The following is a 19974-nucleotide window of genomic DNA, read 5'->3' as shown; positions in this document are numbered from 1 at the left end:
TTACATTATTGTACATAGTTCTATTGGGCATTATAATTTTAACTGCACCATCTCTTCTCTCTGATCCCTTTTCCCCACTCAGCTCAGGCCTCCAGATAGAGGATTGCAATAGCTTCCTAACTGGACTCCCTGCCTTGAGCCTTGCCCATTCCAAATCTATTGTCTAGGCATCTGCCAAAATTATATTCCTGAAGCACAAAGCTATATGCTCTGCCTCCTACTAGATGTCTTTCCCCATGCCTCCACTTTCTTTCCGTCAAGATGATGTGTGCATTTTAAGAGGATGATGTATATTTGATGTTTCTTCTACTAGAAGGCAAACTCCTTGTTGTCAAAGACTATTTGTTTGATCCTGTATCCCCAGCATTTGCCTGGCACATAGCAAGTCCTGATTGAAGTGCTCATTGAATGAATGAATGAGTATTTAGTATATCAGTATCTGTGCTATAACAGATTTCTTCTCTGCTTGTGATCCACCAAGTGACAATACATTCACTGGTACTGGTGAGTGTAAAGCATGGGAATGCTGGGGTGAGCATTATCCTTGGCTTTCTGCACGGGAGTGCTGCCCTTGCCTGAGTGTGCTTATGGCCACATGGCTTATTCTTCATGCCCACCTGTTCCCATTGTTTTAGTCTCAGGACCTTGTGACCTAGCTCTCTAGTAGATAAATCGATTAGGGAACATTTGTTAAAAGCCTACAGTGTGCAGAGCACTGTGGCTGGTGTTTAGGGATAGACAGTGCCTAGTATACTGTATTTCCCAAGTACTTAGGAAGTACTTATCTCAAGGATTGTTGAGTGATTCTCCAGAATGTGTTATTCTGGGCTTACCTTCCTTAAAATAGATCTCTAAGTTTAACTGACTCTCGGTTAGCCCATGTCACTTCTTTGCTCAAGAACCTTTAAGGAGTCCTATGCCTTTAGGATCAGATACCAACTTCTCAGCTTGGCATTTAATACTTTCCAAACTCTGGAAATACTCCAGCCTCTTTTTTTAGATTTTCTCCTCCTTACTACCTGCTCCCCCCCATGGCCACTATCTCAGCTCCATATTCTAGTTCCTCTCTCAATGCCTTCACTCAGACTGACACTATCTCTCCCATCCCTCCCCGGTCAATTTTGCTCTCTACTCACCTTCGCTCCTTAGAATGTTCAGCTTCCTTCAAGGCTCAGTTTACACTCCGGCTCATGGAAATCTTTTTGGATGAACTTGGTCTTTAGTACTCCCTTTCCTCCTCAAATTAATCTGTGTTTACTCAACTGCTTACATATGGTCTCATTCCAGTAAAATATAAACCCTTTGAGGGCAGGAGATGCTTCTGTTTTACTTTTGCATCAGCACCATTGTCCTCTAAACAGGGTAAGTTCTTAATAATTGCTCATTAGATTTGATTTATCCAATACAGGATTTAAGTTAATCTCTAATCAATACTAATGGAAAGTTGGATCAACCTCCAGGATTATAACAATATTGAAAAACTGAAATTACCCTTGTGGGCATTTCAGAAAGATGTGCTACTTAATAAGTGAGAATAAAATATCTAACTTCATGACCTAGACTATTGATGGTTCCTCCTTCTGCCCCCCAAACCTCAACAGATATTTTTCTTCCATGTTTATATATCTCCATCACCATTTACTGGAGTCATAACTAGCAAGTTTGGGGCCTGGGGCAAACTTGGAGCAAATCTCACATAATATGTCCTCAAATTAAATTTTGAAGACAAATTTAGTTTTGGTGAAGGAGGATAGATTGTAATATCGCTAATATATCAATGATATATTTTAACTAATTATGCCTGTTAACTAGGTGCTAAATTCAGTTGTGTTTATGCTGCTGAAGTATAAATGCTGGCATGCCCCCTCTAAATTTTTTTTACCCTGGGGAAATATCCCAATTGCCCCACCCTAGTTATGGTTCTGCCATCCACTGGCTGAGTTCTTTGCCCTGTGCAATTTACATGGTCAAGAGTCCCAGGATGGCATTTCTCCAGCTCCCTTAGGGTTTGGGTCTCCCTATTGTGAAGTGAGGAGAACTGAGTGCATGACAGGAAATGAGGCCTTGACAGTGGTGATTATTCTGGGTGATTACCTTAATCTCTGAAGCTGACTACAACTGATGAAGAAATGAAGGGAGACTAGCAAAAGCCAGGGAAGTGTTTTATCTCTTGGTGGCAATAGCTGAGTAGGAGGAGGCCTAATGAGTTTGAAGGATGTTGGTATGGAAAGGGCTTATCACTGAAGATTTCTGAGCTTTCAGCCATCAGGAGTCAGCAGAGCCAAAAGCTGGAAGATTCACATGAAGGTTGGTAGAGTATTGGCATCATCTCCTGATGACTAATCTCAATTTGACAGTGACCTGGAGGTGGGGAGCTGGCATGGAATGGGGTCTGTGATCTCCTCATTCTTACTGGCCTAGCATTGTTGATGGTAGCAGAACTTAGCAAAATGGAGGGGAAACTGAGTCAGATCTCTTCCTCTTCACTTGCCTTGTTCCAGCGGTGGCAGCAATTAGCAGTGATCCCCAGGAGAAAATTGGTGGCCACAGATGCGATGGAGACCACAAAACCCACAAAGGCAATGAATAGGTAATCATCCAGCGTCAAGGTCAGGTGACAAGCTTTGAAGCTTTCCTCTGTGAGGGAGAACAGGGGGGCACCCTCCACTTCTGGGGGGCCCCGGCACTCGGCCAGTTGGGAATCTGCAACAGAAAAATCAGAGAAGCCTTTTGATCATTGGGAGAGAAGAGATGCCCTAATCTCTGGGGCATTTCAGTGCCCTTGAGGGATGGATTCTTGCTCCTCCTACTCAGGCTGTATTAGGGGCTCCCTGTTGGTAAGGCCTGTGCTTGTTACATGTCAGCTAGACATCACATGACAAAGTGTTGTCATCTTTAGTCAGGGCAGCAGGCATTTTCTACTGTTAAGGAGTAAATTTTGAGTTGTTTTGATCTCTCTATGGGAAACGAGATTCCTTCTGGATTCACAGTAGACCCAACCAAAGCTTCTGGGATCACTTTCACAACAACTTTGTAGGTAACTGTCATGGCACACCATCTCTAACTTCATCAGGTCAACTTATTTTCTCTGCATGGGAACACCCAGGTCAAGAATCCTGCTCCACAATTTCAGACCCCTACAGCCACTGCCTTATGAAGGGTCTTTGTCTTGACATCAATAATCTTAGATTAAAAAAAAACTTTATATAACAAGTTGCTAGTTGATTCACATGATTCTTCTGGGAAGTGGTTTAGTATCATTATCCTTAGAGGCAGAGTAGCCTCATCAAACTCATTATTGTATCACCTACCTTTGACGAAGCTACATCATGGCAGTAAGGTCAGGGGATGTTACAAGAAGGGGAAATGGCAGGCCAGAAAGAAAGAGGAATATAGAATTTCAAATTTAGTGGCATAAAGGAGTGTGGTACAAAGAAAGACACAGGAGAGTCAGTTATGGAGCCTGGGTTCTGCTCTTACTTCTGCCACTGTTTCACTGGGATCTTACTTAAGTCACATATGGCTTCTCTAGTCTTTTGGCTTTGTATCTGTATAATTAATCAGGTAGCATGCTGTAATGGATAGTGTTGGACTTTGCAAAGTCAAGAAGACCTGAATCAAATTCCACCTTTGTTTTATACTAACCGTGTGACTCTAGGCAAGTCACTTAATCTCTCTGACCTTCAGTTTCCTCCTCTGTAAAATGAGGAAGTTCTATGAGATGACCTTCAGAGCCCCGTCCAGGTCTAAGTCCATGGTCTTACAATGAGAAAGAGAAAGATAATTTCTAAAGGCTTTCTGAGCTCTATGATTCTATGTCATGGGACAATTTTCATAAAGCTCTCAGCACTCCTGGCACATGGTAGGCACTTAATAAATAAAAGCTTGTTCCTTCTCTTTGGAAGCTCTGGTGGTCAGCAAGGGCAGAAATCAAGTGAAGGGAATAAGAAAATGGGACTTTATTACTGTCTCCAAAAAGTCATCAACAACTGTTTTCTTTAGCTTCTCCTATGAATTTAAGAACATATTAAGGGAAAGAAAACAGCCTCCTAGAGTTGTGCAGTGTTTGAAATGGCTCCATCCTTCCCTTCTCTCTATATCCCATGATACATCCCCATTAATGCTTGGCCCAGGCACCTGAACCTCACATGTGGGTTCTCCAGCTATTTTCGGCCCTGAGGGAGTTCCTTCCCACAGCTTTGTGGAAGAGATGTAGTCGTGACCCACAGCCCCCATGCTATTCTGGTCCTGGGCCCACCTACACCCACACCTCAGCCCTCCCTGAGTTCCCCTTGAATTTTCTCTACTCCTCTGCTCTTTCCCAGTGGGTTTCCTAGCTCACACTGCAGGAAAGGCATATCTATGATCATATGCCATATCTTGCTGTTTTGGCCATTGGGTAGGTTTTGGAGAAATTGCAGCATCCTGCTGGGTTGAGCCTTTCTGCACAGAATTCTGGTATTTCATAAATGTCTCAGGTTTGATTGTGACTGGTAGCTGCATTCACAGCCAGACTCATTTTATGGTACCCTTGGGCTTTACTAATACTTCAATTTGGTATCATATCCAGACCCTTTCAACTCACATATCCTGAGAATATGCTTGGACTTTGTGGTCATTTTTTAATTTTCTGGGTCCCCAAATCTCAGTCTTATGTCCCATAAAATTCTGCCCAAGTCCCTTAGCCCTCTCCCGAGATCCTTCTGATGATAATACCATCTACCATTTGCATAGCCCTTTAAGATTGGCTAGGTGATTTACATATCTTATCTCAGTTGATCTTCACAACAATCTGTGAGGTAGATAATGTTATTCTCCCAATTGTACAGATGAGGAAACTGAGGCAAGAGAGATTACATGACTTGCTCAGGTCCTGCAGATAATAAGTGCATAAGGAAGGATTCCAACTTAGATCTTTCTGATTCTTAAGTCCAACATTCTATCTATTATTCTGCCTAGCTGCCAGCTGTGCCCACAAAACTTCAGTTAGGCAGTGGGGTGGTGCTGGGGGTGGGAATAGAAGTTGCCTCAGATTTGGAGAATCTGGGTTTGATCCCAATGCCAACATTTCCTAAATATAAGACCCTTGGCACTTCACTTTTATGGATCCCAGAATCCTCCTCTTCTGTAAAATGAGAATGCTAATACACTATCCAACTCACTGGGTTGTTGTGAGAAAAGTACTCTAGCAAAATAAGCTAATATGGTTATCACCCAGAATAGAATAACTTCTCTTTGTCTGGAGTAGAGCCTAAGCCATAATAATAGTGGCAATAATCAAACTCATATTTCTACAGCATTTCAACTTGGGGGAGGGTCTCTTGTGTCTGGTCCTTATTTCCTTTCCATTGTCCTTAGTCAACAGATGTGCAAAGAAAAGTCTGGATTAGAAGTCAGGGGACAGAGTTCAAATCCTGCTTTAGTCACTTACCTGTGTGACCTTGAGGAGGTCACCTGTCCTCTCTGGGCCCTCAGTTTTCTTCTTGGTAAAATGAGGGAACTGGACCAGATGACTTCTAAATTCCCTCCCAGGTCTCCATCTATGATTCTAGGAATCATATCAGGTGAGGGGATTCTTAGCCCATGATCTGTGGACTTGTTTTAAAAACCATTTTGATAGCTGTATTTATTGAATGAAGTTGGTGTCCTTTGCAATCCTATGTGCACTTAAACACATTATTCTGAGAAGGGGTTAATAGACTTCCCCGGACTTTCAAGGGGGTCCATGACACACACACACACACACACACACACACACACACACACACACACACACACACACACACACACACACATACGGCTAAGAACCCTTGTAGCTGGGCCCCTTGTCTAGAGCACTAAGTTTCCAATCAGAGGCTCTGTGTTTGAATTCCGTCTTTGCTCCTAATCATTTGTGTGACCATGGGCAAATTACTTTCCTTCTTTGGCCCCGTTAAATGAAGGGGCTGACCAAGATCCTCTATAGATTAATTTTTATGATCATATGATCTCTTCTTCCCTCTTCCTCTAAGGCATCTTGCCTGCCCCTTCCCCAACCCTGATGGACTAGCTCCTACCTGCTGTACAGCGCTGAATCTTATTTCTTAGCCACTTCAGGAGGGGCTCCATGGTACAGCCACATACCCAGGGGTTCCCACCGATCTGTAGGGTCACTAGCCCAGGCAGACCCTCCAGGGCCTCAAGACTGAGGAAAGCCAGTCCCCCATAGCTGAGGTCAAGTTCTCGGAGCTGGGAGAGCCCTTGGAAGGCCTGTGGGTGGACTTTTCTCAGCCAGGGGTTATGGCTCAGGTCAATGCGTACCAGTCCTTGAGCCTCGAGGAACATCTCAGCAGGGATGTGGCTGAAGTTGTTGTAACTCAAGTCCAAGTGGGCCAGTCTCTTAGTGTGGAGAAAGAGCCCAGGAGGCAGTTCTACCAGGGAGTTGTTCCGTAGGTCCAGTACTCGGAGCTCCCCATAGCAGGTGAGGTAGCCCGGTGGGACAGTGGCAATGCGATTGTGGGCTAGGCTGAGGTTTCGAGTATCCAGTGGAAGGTCAGGAGGCACAGAGAAAAGGCGCTGGCTGCTGCAGTCGACCACTTGGCTGCGGCAGGTGCACAGGACTGGGCAGCTGGCAACAGCATCAGCCAGGGCCAGCCCTGCTGTTAGGAGGAACAAGGCCAGCAGCAGGGCTGGCTTCAGACAGCAAGGTCGGACTAGCTGGGACCAAACGGGGCCCATTTCAGTCCTCTGCCAGCAGCAGCATGGCCAAGAGGAGCCCATCACCCTGGGTCTCAGAGAAGAGTCACTAGGGCAAGAAGGCAGCTACATTGTGGCCAGGGGCTGGGGGAGGTGGGGCTCCTATTCGTGGATTGTCATTGGCTCTGGCCAGCCTGGAAACATGGGAAGCATGAAAGGGCTCCCCAGGTGAGAAGCACCAGCAGGGTTCCTTTGGTGGCACCTGGTGGGAATGCAGGGAGGCTCAGCCAAGGCTCCTGGTGTTCAGGAAGATGATCAATGCCGTAGAAACCAAGGGAGAAGTCCTGTGGGACCAGTTGGCAGCAGTCCTTGAAAGTATGGCCCAGGATTCTCTGGGCCATTGAAAGTCATCAAAGATCACAAGATATTCTTGGTTAAGTGTCTGACTGGGGGGATAGGGGGAGGGCTGAAGTTTCAATCTGGCACCTTCCCCACCCCTACCTAGGTCCCAACACTTACTCAAAGTCACTGAAGCCTCTTAGCGAGCAAATCCAGTCCTCTGGATCCTAGAACTCAGGGCTGCAGAACCCATCTCATGGAGATATTTAATAGTCAAAGAGAGACAAGAGATTAGTCTTCTGGGAAGGATACTCAGGCTGAAGTGAGTCTCCATGTGTCCCACCAGGAGGTGGCAGGATCCTTAGCAAGGGAGACTTTTCCTGTACTAAGGAGAATAGGACTAGAAAAAGCACTCGCCTGAGAAGGTGTCTTCTGTCTGTATGTTACTGGAAAGGTTTGGGTAGACCATGAGTCCAGAGGATCCAAGAGCAGGAGAAGACTGAAGAATCATCAAAGGGAGAATCTGAAACCTTCCCTCTAAGCTAGTTCTGCGCTTAGCTCTGAACTTGCTCCCAGTTCAGGGTCCTTTTCCTTTCTTCAGCAGGGAGTGGTTAGAAGTACCCACTGCATCATCTGCCAACAAGATTTAAAGAGCAGATGCTTAGCAGGGGGATCAGAAAAGGAGACATCTACTGCCTGGCATCTTCCTATAGTCTTCTCATGGTCTCCCTTCCCTTTCCATGCCCTTTACTTTGTGGTCCATCTCAAAGGTCCCTCAAAGGTCCCTTGATGCTGACATCATACCCCTTAGCTTGGGCCCCTCCAAACTTGAACCCCTTCTGCAAATGGTTGCTGACTGACTAATTGAGTGGCAAGAGAATCTCCCCTCCCCTCTAATGACCCAAACCCACCTATCACTGTGGTATAGCTAGTCCTTTATCTCCATAGCCTTTCCCTCCAATTGCTCCCCTCCCCCATTAGCACAAACACACGCCTACTTATTCTATAACACACCCACTAGGGCTGGGCTGCCCTCCTCATCTCAGAAAAACCTTAGCCTTGCCTCCCCTTCCATTTGCTCTGTCCTTTGCCCCTACCCTAAGCTGCCCGCCCTTCATGGTACTCACCTCTTCTGATATCTTTGCCTCCACTTGCCTCACACAGCCAGCCAGAGCTTCCCTTACCATCTTTCACACACAGTACACACCCCTACTCCCAGCATCCTTTTCCATGAATGTTCCCCACCCCCACACCCTGCACCTGCTCCCCTCCTTCCCCCAGACAGCAATAACATAGTACATGGGTGGCCTTGCACTACCTTTCACACCCCTTCCCCTCCAGACACATTGTCCCTTTGTGACTACTGTCCCTTCTGTTGCCCCATTCTTCACCCGTCCTCTACCCCAGCATCAGTGCCCCCTCCCAAACTCAATTCCTGACACAAGAAAATGACCCCAGTTCCAGCTTTGTCCTGCCAACCCCAGGGTCTTCCAGGCACCTTACCTCCCCCCTATCCTCCCTCTCACTCTATCCCCTAAAGCAATTACTCACTCTGGCCCAGGAACGCTGCAATCAGTGTGGAGGCAGACAAGGATTTCCCTTTTGGAATCCCAGGTTGTTTCAGGAGAACAGCTTGCCTTCCTTCCCTCCTTTTCTCTTTCCCTCCCCCTCCCTCTCCTCCTCCATGTCTCCGGACTCCCTGGCCAGCACCTCCTGAGGATTTCTCCTTCTGTGCCTTTCAACCCCCTTCCCTGAGAAGCAGGGGAGCTCAGAGGAAAGTTCAGAGGATCCAAATACCTCTCCTTTGGACTCAGCTGGTGCCAAGGCTTCTGGAGTGTGTGGCTTCAGCCAGGTCTCCCTCCCCTTTCTTTCTCCCTCCTCCCCCCTCCCTCCCTCCCTCTCTCTTTTTTTCCTCGAGGGCCAGGTACTGACGTTTCACTGTCTCTTAGCAACTGCTTCTACATCTCTGAGCAACAGCAGAGCTGGCTACAGACCCCACCAAGATGAGAGAGAAGGGGAAAGAAGACACAGTTGGGAGACTGTAGCCACCCACAGAATCTTAATAACAGGGAGAGGGTAAGAGGAAGCAGAGACAGGGACAGATAGGGGAAGGCAGAAAAAAGAGAAGGGTGAGGAGGTGCTCAGGGACAACCATTAGGAAAGGAACAAGAAACATGGAAACAGGCAGCCATGGGCAGAGCTAGGGATGGAGGGCCCAATGTGAGCTAGCCTAGGTAAAATGGAAATGTGCAAGGGGGAAAGGGAAATGGGGAAAAGAAAAAAGAAATAACATCATTAAAGAAGGAGAAAAAGAAGGAGAAATGCATGCTCACTGAGATTCGTCTCTAGCACTTCTTATCAGGGTAATGACTTGACTCAATTAAGGTGCCATTTTTGAATAATTAAACTGACAAAGAGGATTCCCAGAACCCCCTGTTTCTTTATGATTGAACAAGTGGCAAACCAGATAGTGGACTCAATGTCAAATGGCTATGTAAGGAGACAAGCTCCACTTCCCTCTTGGACAGTCCCATGGACGAGAGGCAATGTGGTGGAAGGAATGGAGGAACTGATTTGAAGTCAAGAAGACATGAGTTCAGATCCTACTTCTGACACTTACCAGCTCTGTGATCCTGAAAAAAGTCATTTAACTTCATGGGCTTCAGTTTCCTTAGATGTAAACTGGGCAGGTAAGATTAGATGTCCCATGAAGTTCCTTCCTCCTCTCAATCTATGATCCTCTGGGACTGAGACCTTAGGCTTGAGTCTGGGTAGCTCCCCTCTTTGTGTGGCTAGCTAAAGCTTAGGAACAGTGAGTGACCAACCATTACATTCAGGGATATGATCAGGAAAGGTATAGATTGCTGGAGACCCTGGGATTTCCTGCTATACAACTGTTTACAAATCCAGGATGGTGCAATCTATGGTCAAAGCACTTCAGGGGAGAAAAGTTCTTCAAAGCTCTATTCAGGTCAACAGTCACATGACAGCTGAACAACTAGTGCCATCTTCAGCTGGATTAATCAAGGAAGAGTGGCTATGATTAGGAAGGAGGGAGGACTGTTAGTAGTAGTCTGCTCTCACTGAGTCTCCCTGGAATCTTGTGTTTGCTTCTGAGAACTACACTTTAAGAAAGGCATTGAGGAAGAGGAGAAATCCCCCAAAAAAGCAACCAGGATGGTGAAGGGCCCAAGGCCATGCTAGATGAGGATCAGATGAAGGCACAACAGACTCAGGGGCAGTGTGAGAACTGCTTTGGCAGTTTGAAGGGCTAGCAAGGGAAAAAGGGCCTGGTGTTCTTCTGCTCAGCCCCAGGTGGCAGAATTAAGACCAAGAGATGGGAAATACCAAGAGGCAGATGCTAGCTTAATGGAAGGCCAAACCTCCTGAGTAACAGAGCTGTTCAAAAGACAGAATGAACAGTAAATTGGGGGATGGTAAATTACCCATTACTGGAGGCCTTTTGGTGGAAGCTGGGTGTTCGAGAGAGAATTTCTTTTGATGTGATGACCTCTGAAGAGAAACTCTGAAATTCTTTGATTCTGATTCTAAAAAAGGCTGAAATCTTCCTTTATTCTCCCGTAATGATTATGAGAAGGTAAAATCAGACCCCAAAGATATTTACTTTTCTTTAGGTTAAATGAAAGGAGACCCCAACAAGCTAATGGACCTCACTTAGGCTAGTTGGATGGAGCAGGGTGGTACTGTTCATTTGATTCCTTCTAATATTCCCAGAGGAGTGATGCCAGGACCTATCTAACTGCTTCCATGTTTGATAATAGAAAATGGGGATATTAAGTTAGAAGAGAGAAGGAAGGAAAGGAACATTTAATTGGTACCTACTGTGTTTCTGGTACTTTGCTAAGTACTTTATAAATAATACCTCATTTGATCCTTGCAACAACCCTGGGAGGTGGATATTATGATTATCCCCATTTTACAGTGGAGGAAACTAAGACTGAGACAGTCACTTCCCAGGTTGACTCAGATACTAGTAAGAATCTGACACGCTTTTTGAACTCAAGTCCTCCTGACTAAAAGCCCAGTGCTCTATCTGATGTGCCACCAGCTGCTTTTAGCAAATGAAGTTGCGGTTGTAGGATCACAGGGTGTTAGAACTGAAAAGCAGCCTTAGCACATGGAGTATGAGAGTTTAGAACTCAGGAAGGACTTTAGAACTCAGAATGTCAAAATTGGAAGAGGATCTTAGAATTTAGGAAGAGATCTCAAGATGTCAGTGCTAGGAGGGGCCTTAGAACTTAGGAAGGGATCTCAGAATATCAGAGCTGGGATGGACCTTAGACTGTCAGGGCTTGGAGGCACCTTAGAACTCAAAATGTCAGAGCTGGAACAGGACCTTAGAACTTAGGAAGGAACCTCAATATATCAGTTCTGGGAGGGACCTTGGAACTCAAAGTGTCAGAGCTGGGAGGGACCTTAAGAACTTCGAATGTCAAAACCACAGGGACTTCAGAAGTTATCTGGTCCAACATTTTCGTTTCACAAATAAGAAAATTGAATTCCTCAGAGGGGAAGCTTCTTTCCTGGGGATTCTCTTCAATTCTCCTGCTCACCCTGCTGCCTAGAATTTGCTCTCTGTCTGCTTTACCCTGTTCCTTCTTGCTCTGTACTGGCCTCATGACTGTTGGACTGGATTCTGGCCTGCTCTCTGGCATCTGAGTATTCCTGGGTATTATCTGGCTGATCAATTAGAGTATAAGAAGGGCAAAAGGGTAGGTTTTTTCTTTCTGTTTTCTCTTCTGCCAGGTCTCCATATTTTGAGAACTTTTCATGCTACATAAATTGGAGGCTGGAAGTATTCAATATGCCACATTTATTAAAAACATTTTCTTTAAATTTTTATGGCTAATGTCAAGTCCAAGAGATTGTAGATGACAACTTTGTAGTTGTTGCTACTGCAGCTGTTGTTACTAGCAGAGGCAATCTTGTCCAACCCATTACTGACCATGAACTTTCTCGCTGGCTGAATTCTTGGGAGTGGGGAGGCCACTCTGTAGCTACCCAAGGCAGCTTATTCTCTTTGGCAGCTTTGATTATTAGGCTATTTTCCTATATGTCCAGCCAAACTCTGCTTCTCCATAGGTTTCCTTCATTGCTCCATGTTCTACCCTTTGGAGCCAAGTAGAACAATTCTGATTTCTCTTCCACATGACAGTCCTTCAAATACTTGAGGACAGCTATCTTGAGATGGTGGTGAGTGGGACCATTCCTCAGTGTAATTTGGTTGCTCAGAGTTGAGTTCATTGGGTTTAGCATTGTTGAAAGGAAAAGAGGGATATGATTATGGTCCCGTGGGTGAGGTCTTACTAAAGAATGAACATACATATTAAGACCAAAGAATGTTATTGCACAATAACTATCTGTGAACTTGCTTGAGCCTTCCTTCTCTGTAAAATGAGTGAGCAGGACTATCTAGTCCCTTTCCAGATTGATCATTTTATGTTCCAAGGTCCCTTCCATCTCTGACATTCTATTTTTTATGTTCTAAAGGCCTTTTTAGCCTAAACTTCCTGTGTTCTATGTTCTAAGACACCTCTCAGTTCTGGCATTCTGTGTTATATGTTCTAGGGTCACTTCCAGTCCTAATAGTCTATGTTCTATGTTCCAAGGTGCTTCCCAGTTCTGTTTTCTATGTCCTAGGTTCTAAGTTCCCTTTAAACTCTGACATTTTATGTTCTAAAGTACCTTTCAACCATGATAGTCAACATTTTATGCTCTAAGCTAAATGCCAGCTCTGACATTTTATGTTCTATGTCTTAGGGTACCTCCTATGTTCTAGGGCCCTTTCCTACTCTGATATTCTATGTTCTAATGCTCTAAGGTTCATTTTAACTCTAACATAACGTGTTCTAAGGTCCCTTCTCACTCTGTGTTCTTATGTTCTAGCTCTCTCTGTGCTTTGGCATTCTATGATCTAATATCCCTTCCAGGTCTAAAGATCCCATTACAGAAACTACTTTTGGAAGCCAGTTTATTGCTGATTAGAAACTCTCCCTGACCTTGGTACCATGATCACTTTGGCATATTTCAGTGCATACCTCTTGGTCCTGACCCTTGCATTGTGCAGACTAAATGCTTCCCTCTCATCAGGTGTTTGCACCTTTCAAATATCTCCCCACTGATATCATCTTCCAATTTAGTCACTGTTCAGGGAAGCTGCACACATTTAGTTTCTTTTATCTCTTGCAAAGCCCTCTCTCTGGTCCCTGACAGTATTTTCATCACTCATCTCTGTGCTCCTTCATTCTGCTTCATCTTTCCTCTTGGGCTGTCCAAAGCCAGTGCAGGACTTAGCCTCCTCCCCCCGGCTAGCCAGCTTGTTAGACACTGTTGCACCAAGGCCTCACTGACTCTGGGAGAAGTGGGCTCCTCATCTTCTGGGAGCTCTGGAGCGAGGGGGCACTAGCCTCTGCTTCCTCCTTCTTCTGACACATCCACCTCTGCCCACAGCCTGGAATAGCAGCAGCTTTTGTGTTTGCCATAAAGAACTGCAAACACAGCCAACTCGCCTCTCATCCACACTCCAGGTCTGTCGACATCAATGCTTTCCAGGTTTCTGTAGCCACTGAAGAATAGGTGGTTTTGGGCCAGTAAAGAAAGTCAGGCTGACTCCTCTGAAAGGGTGTGAGCCTGTCTCGAAGGCCACAATGTTTTGCTTTAGAGATGAAAGGGTGATGCAGAATATACAGAGCGGCCACTAGGTTGCTCTCAGTAGTGGTAGTAATGGCTCTTTCTTTGGGGGTGCAGTCATACAGGACCACAGAAGCATTATTTTTCAGCCCCATTGAACACTTGTCACCCATCTGCTCTGTATGTCTGTCTCCTCTTCTGTAAATGAAGGGATTATATTCAGCTGTCTCTAAGGTCCGTTCCAGGCCTAAAACTGGAATCTATTACATCCCTCCTGCTTCAGCCCTATTTAGTCTTGAGGTTCAGAAGTGCCAAAGGACTCACAGGTTGTGAAGTTTGGAGGAACCTTAGAGATGATTTGGGCTGTAACTTCTTAAACCTTTTTGTATGTCATGGATGGATGGACCCCTTTTGCAGTCTGGGGAAACCTATGGACCCCTTTTCATAATAATAATATTAAAAATCATAAAATAAAGTATACAGGATTACAAAGTAAACCAATTATATTGAAATGGACATATATGTATTTATATCTCTATATCAGTATCTATCTGATCTGGTCCACTTGCCTAAGTGCTTCCATTTAGTCCTACTCCCCATCTTATAGATAAGGAAACCGAAACATGGAGAGGGGGAACCAACCATATAGAAGGGTGGAGCTGGCCTGGAAGTTGGGAGACCAGGGTACTAGAGAAGACTCTGAGATTAACTTGCAGTGTGACCTTGGGCAAGTTATTTTCCCTCTATAGGGTCTCAATTTATCCTTTTTATAAGGAGAAAGATGGAATGGATTATCTTTTAAGATTTTTCCCCAACTCTGATATTCTGAGTTTTAAGTTTAATTTCAGCTCTGACATTCTGATTTCTAAGTTTCCTTCAAGGTTTGACAATTTCATGGCTGTGTGGAGAAGGCATGGAAGGTATGAAATGTACCTATAGTTTGATATGGATGTCATGACTGAGAAAAAAGAACATGCAGTGAGAAAGGCAAAGTATCCTAAATGAGGGGTTGTTCAACAGTACTTCTGTAGCTTGCTCTGATCAGACCATACTGGAATGTACTGGAACATTATGATCCATTTGGGGTGTCATGTTTTAGGTTGAATGCTTACAAGGTGGACTATATCAAGTTCCACATAGTCAACATAACCATGGTGATGAGAATGGTAAGAGGACTGGAGATCATGCCATGAGACAATCAACAGAAAGAAGTGGAGAAGAGAAGGTGTGTGTAGAGAATCACTCTAGTAATCTTTAAATAGTTGAAAGGCATATTGCTCTACTTGGCCCTACAGGGTGGCACTAGGAACAATGAGGGGAGGTAGTTTTAGACAGGCAGGTTTAGGGGTGAGATCAGAAAAAACTTCCTAATAGAACAAATCAAAAGTAGATTGTGTTGCCCCAAGAGGAAAGGAGTTTCCTGTAATTAAATGCTGGATGACTACTCTTTGGGAATTCTTGGCCAAGGATGGCTTGAATTAAATGGCTTCTAAAATTCCAATTCTGTGATTCTGTTTTCCTGGGATCTGTTCTATATTCTAAGGTCTTGCCCAAACCCAACATCTTGTATTCAGTGTTCTAAGGTTCTTCTCAATTCTGACATCCTTCCTTCCACATTCTAAGGGCCCTCTCAGATCTGACATTCTAAGGCCATCTTCCAGTTTTGAAATTCTCTGCTCTATATCTCAAGACCCCTCCCAGCTCTAACATTCTTTGTTCTGTATTCCAAGATCCCTTTCAGCTCTGGTAATCTCTTCTACATTCTCAGGTTTGTGATGTTTTTTGATCTATGTTTAAGGTCTCTCCCAGCTTTGACATTTGTTGTTATTTGTTCTAAGGTCCCTCTCACATCTGACATTTAACTGTATATTCTAAAGTCTTCCCCTCTCATAACATTTTATGTATCCATTGTGCAGGGTCAAGTTTGAGGACATCTGATTAGCTGTTGATCTATTTTCTTAATTAACTTTTCATTGCATACAGCAGTCAGCTGGCAGTCTCCCAAGTTTTAATGCATTTTGTTTTGTTTTTCTAGTCCCATGTTCTCTTGGTCATCTGGCATGATTCCTCTCTCTTTGCCAGTGTGGCTAATGTCTCTCATTTTAGTACCTTTTGCTCATGTTTACCATCTTGTGGCATCTGTTTTTGAGTTAATATGACGTCTCCTTTCATTCTTTCTCCTCTAATATACAAAAGATATTTCTCTCCTGTTCTCTCCTTTCCTATCTTATACTTGAATTTCTCCCCTCTCCTAACCATTCTTTCCCTTCACTTCCCCTTCTCCTCTCTCCTTCCCTCTTCTCAATTCCTTCTTGGGCACAGCGAGATCCCCAGGCCCTTATTTCTCAGTCAGTTTGTTGTGCACCAATTTGAGTTCTTATGTGACTATGTCAAAGGAAATTTGGGGATGCTCTAAGGAGCAGGAATACCTGGTAGCAGTGATAGAGAGGCCCCCAGGGGAGAAAGACAAGTCAGAGTCACTGCCTGTCATGCAAAGGGGAAAGCTCTGGGATTCCTGGGGGTTGGTAGAGCTGAGTCATTCACACTCAAGATGCTGTCCATTCAGCCTCTGGCATTCATCAACAATGTCTCTCTGGCTGGCAAAACACTTGCCTGAAAGAAATGAACCACACTGGTGACAAGATGGTTATTGTGGTCAATGTACTCAACATTGCTGCTATGCTTGTTCTTGAGATAGGTGCCAATAGGTGACAGGTAGATTAAACCTAGTGGATATCCCCAAATTCCCTTTCTCAAGAGTCTCTGCATCTACTTCTTAATTTGAATTTATTTTAAAATTTTTAAAAAAGTTTTTTGTAAAGTAAATTTCATTATTATCTTTTGTTTTTTTCATGGTCATCATTTCTGGTGGCACAGTCAAAAAAGACTTGCCTCTGGAATCAGAGGACTGGGTTCATATATTGCCCCTGACCATTACCTACCTATGTGACCTTGGGCAATCTTACTTTTCTTCAATTTCTTCATATGTAAAATGATGGAATTTGATTAGATCATTTCTGAGATCCCTTCTAGCTGTGCATCTGTGATCCCGTAAGTCTCCCTCTCTGGAATTGAACCCATGCTTGTAACAAAGAAAAACAGCTAAGCAAAAACAACAAATTCAGTAATGATGTTTGACAATGTATGCAATGTTCTGCCCTGGTAGTCCTTTGACTCTCTTATAACCTATTTTTTTCTCACAGATCTGATCCTTAGTGAATATCTTTTTCCTTCTATAATTTGATTTACAAAAGTCTCAAACCCCATTTTCTTCTGAACATTTACAAATCAATGAACAAAAGAGAATATGTTCAAAAAAATGATTTTACAATGTTGTTCATAGTCACCAGTAAGAGATTTATATTTTTTGTTTCTATGGGCAGTTATGGATTAGTTGAGTACTTGGCATCACTGAAGAACTGTCAGCCATCTTGAGTTATATCATCTTTACCAGGCTATTATGAACAAGGGAGAAAACTAGGAGGCAGAAAGAATGACTAGAAAGGAAAGGAATGACTGCTGAGAGCTAGGAGTATCAGCAAACAGTCTATTCCTAAAATTGAGTAAGATAGTAAGGGATCTTTTCTCTTTCACAGTGTGGGGTTGTCACTTTTCCAGGTCTTACTTTCCTCATATATAAAATGGGAGAGTTGGTTTCTAAGGTCTGATTCAGGTATTCTGTGTTCTAAGGTACCTCTCAGCTCTGGCATTCTATATTCTGAGTTTTTTTTCCTGTTCAGACGTTTTGCGTTCTTATAACATTTTTAGATCAAACGTCCTATGCTCTATGTCTTTTGGTCTTGATATTCTCCAAATCCAACTGATGATTCTATAATGACACTATGATATTGCCTGGAAGGAGAGAAAGATACATCCCAAACATTACCATTATCTGGGAAAGGAATAAAATAACATAACATTTCTGTTTCCATCCTCACTGGCTATGTGGTTTTTGGGGCTGCCTACTTTACACTTGATTGATGGACCTCTCCTAGCAGAGGTACTGAACTGAGTTGAGATGAATGGCATACATCAGAGGATCCAAGATAGGTATGAAGCTAGAAAATGTCAATTTCAGTCCTTCCATTGATTTGGAGAACACAGGCAAGCAGTTTATAACCTCCTGTCTCAGCTTCCTTAGCTGTAAAGTGATTTTAAAGTCTGTCCAGGGTCCCTGGAAAAAAGCTGCTGATAAAGGCAACTGGAACACCCTTTGCAGAATCAAAGCATTTGCTGTGCCTGGTGTTGCTATTATTAACAACAGAGTAGGAAACAGTTTAGATACAACTGAAGGAAAGAGCAGCAATGGCTCGAGGGCCCCTGTGATGATATGATATTCCCCAAAAAAGGGAAAAAACAAGCAAAATGTCAGCAAGAGTGAGACCAATGTGTCCTTAATAACCCTGAACTCTATACTAAGCCTCACTATTGACCCAACGACAAAAGTCGTTGAGGGCTGGATAGGAGGAGGTTTGCTAGCTATGTGTCATTGGTCGTGTCACTTCCCTTTTCCAATCCTCTGTTTCTTAAGCAAATCAACTAATTATTATAAACCACCAATTATATACAGAATACTGTCCAAGGTTCTGGAAGAGGTACAAAGTTTAGGTAAGACATGGTTGGTTTCTATCTTTCCAGACTACAGAGTTTCTACTCCAGTAAAGAGTTAAGATGCCAATCAATTAATCAATAAACATGTATTATGTGCCAGGCACTGTGCTATAGCAGCACAGATAACTACAAAATACTATGTTATATAATTATTAATTTTATTATAAAACTATGTTATATAATGACATTAGACTTACCAAAATTAGTGCCATGCGAGGAGGAAAAAGGGTGCTATATAGTGGTGTTGTGCCTTTAAGGATGAGGAGGACTCCAGCAGTCAAAGACAGAAAGAAGATCATTTTAGGGATGCTCATTTTAGAAGATCATTCTAAGGTCATTGTAGCTGGGCAAAAGTCAAGAGATAGAAGAGCACAGTGAACAGGAGTTTTTCAGTTTTGGTAAGTTTGATTCTTCACCACCTTTTACCTGGATTATTTCAATAGCCTCCTAATTGTTCTATTTGCCTTAAGTCCTTCCCCTTTCCAATCTATCTTCCACACAGCAGACTTTCCCAAACACAGGTCTGATCATGCGTCTCCCCTGCTTAATAAGCTCCAGTGGCTCCCTATTACCCTAGGACAAAGCAAAAATATGAAAGCCTCTTCTGTTTGCCATTTCAAGTTTTGCAGTCTGACTTTAGCCTTCTATTTTAGGCATAGGACACATTAGTGTCCTTTATATACTATCTATAATCCAGAAATTTACTCTTCTTAGGGCAATTTCATCTCCCATCTTCATGGCTTTGGATGGCTGTCCTCCATGCTTGGAATTCTCTTCCTTGTCACTTGTATATCTTGTAATCTTAAGCTTACTTCAGGGCTCAGTTTCTGTCACCTTCCATCACATTCTTTGATTTAAGTCAAGCTAATAGGGTCTCTGAAATTATCTTGTCTTTATTTTTAAAATATCTGTAGATATGCTCATAGGTAAATGTTATATCCCTAGTAGAAAGTAATCTCCTTGAAGATAGGAGCTGTTTCATTTTTGTCTTTGCACTCCATCACTTTGCACAGTGCCTGGCACATTGTAGGCATTTGGCAAATATTTGTTGATTAAATGGACTTTTGTATAGTGTGTGTATGTGACCATTGACTCTCTGAGAGCCTCAGTTTTCTCATCTGTAAAATGAGGTAATTTATAATTATTTTTTGCTCAGTCTAGCTTGTTAGACTATTGTAATTATTTATCAACAATGCGTATATGCTTGTGTCCTGTGTACAGTTCCTATTCCAAGAATCATTTCTATTTCTAAACTCAGCATTTTTCTCAAAACATTTGTTTTTATATTTATCACTGTTTGTGTCTTTTTTAAAGGTTGGTTGCTAAGATCACTAGTATTATCTTTCTGCTTATCAGACCTCTCTTGTTTAGCCAGGATGACTCTTATCTCATAGTGTCGATAACATAGTAAGATATCACATCTTTGGGATAGAAGCTTGAGTTTTTTAATCAGGATGTAAGATAGTGCCTTAAAAAATATTCTGGTCTGGGAGTTAGAACTTTAGCTCTGTTCCTTGAAGAAATCTCTCGGGTGTGGACAACTAACTAGAATACAGTTTGAATAACAACCAATTTCAGAGTGGCTATCTGCCCTAAAATGTTGAATGGATTGACTTTTGAATGACTTTAGAATAGAAGTTAACTTGGGGGTCCATAAACAGATGTCATCGAGTCTGTGAACTTAGTCAGGACAACATT

At 43.3% G+C, this 19974-nt stretch overlaps 1 protein-coding gene across 1 annotated transcript; it reads right to left on the bottom strand.

Annotated features, from left to right (window-relative positions):
* Positions 1-2070: 2070 nt before the first annotated feature.
* Positions 2071-8908, bottom strand: LRRC55 (leucine rich repeat containing 55). Its single transcript, XM_072638624.1, has 3 exons — positions 8566-8908; positions 6057-7647; positions 2071-2703 (listed from the first exon to the last, which is right to left on the bottom strand). The coding sequence occupies exons 2-3, from the start codon at positions 6757-6759 to the stop codon at positions 2468-2470; spliced, it is 939 nt and encodes a 312-aa protein (XP_072494725.1). The 5' UTR covers positions 6760-7647; positions 8566-8908; the 3' UTR covers positions 2071-2467.
* Positions 8909-19974: the final 11066 nt, after the last annotated feature.

This window comes from Notamacropus eugenii, chromosome 2 (assembly GCF_028372415.1).
Source record: "Notamacropus eugenii isolate mMacEug1 chromosome 2, mMacEug1.pri_v2, whole genome shotgun sequence".
In the NCBI taxonomy this organism is placed as follows: Eukaryota; Metazoa; Chordata; class Mammalia; order Diprotodontia; family Macropodidae; genus Notamacropus; species Notamacropus eugenii.
The sequence above is the reverse complement of the archived record's forward strand: the minus strand, read 5'-3'. Positions and strand labels throughout refer to the sequence as shown.

Bases quoted from the DNA above. Each gene is read 5' to 3' on its own strand.
- LRRC55 (XM_072638624.1), bottom strand. From the start codon at position 6,759: ATGGGCTCCTCTTGGCCATGCTGCTGCTGGCAGAGGACTGAAATGGGC. The intron at 2,704-6,056 runs GTAGGAGCTAGT...TTTCTGTTGCAG, and splicing joins GATTCAGCGCTGTACAGCAG to ATTCCCAACTGGCCGAGTGC.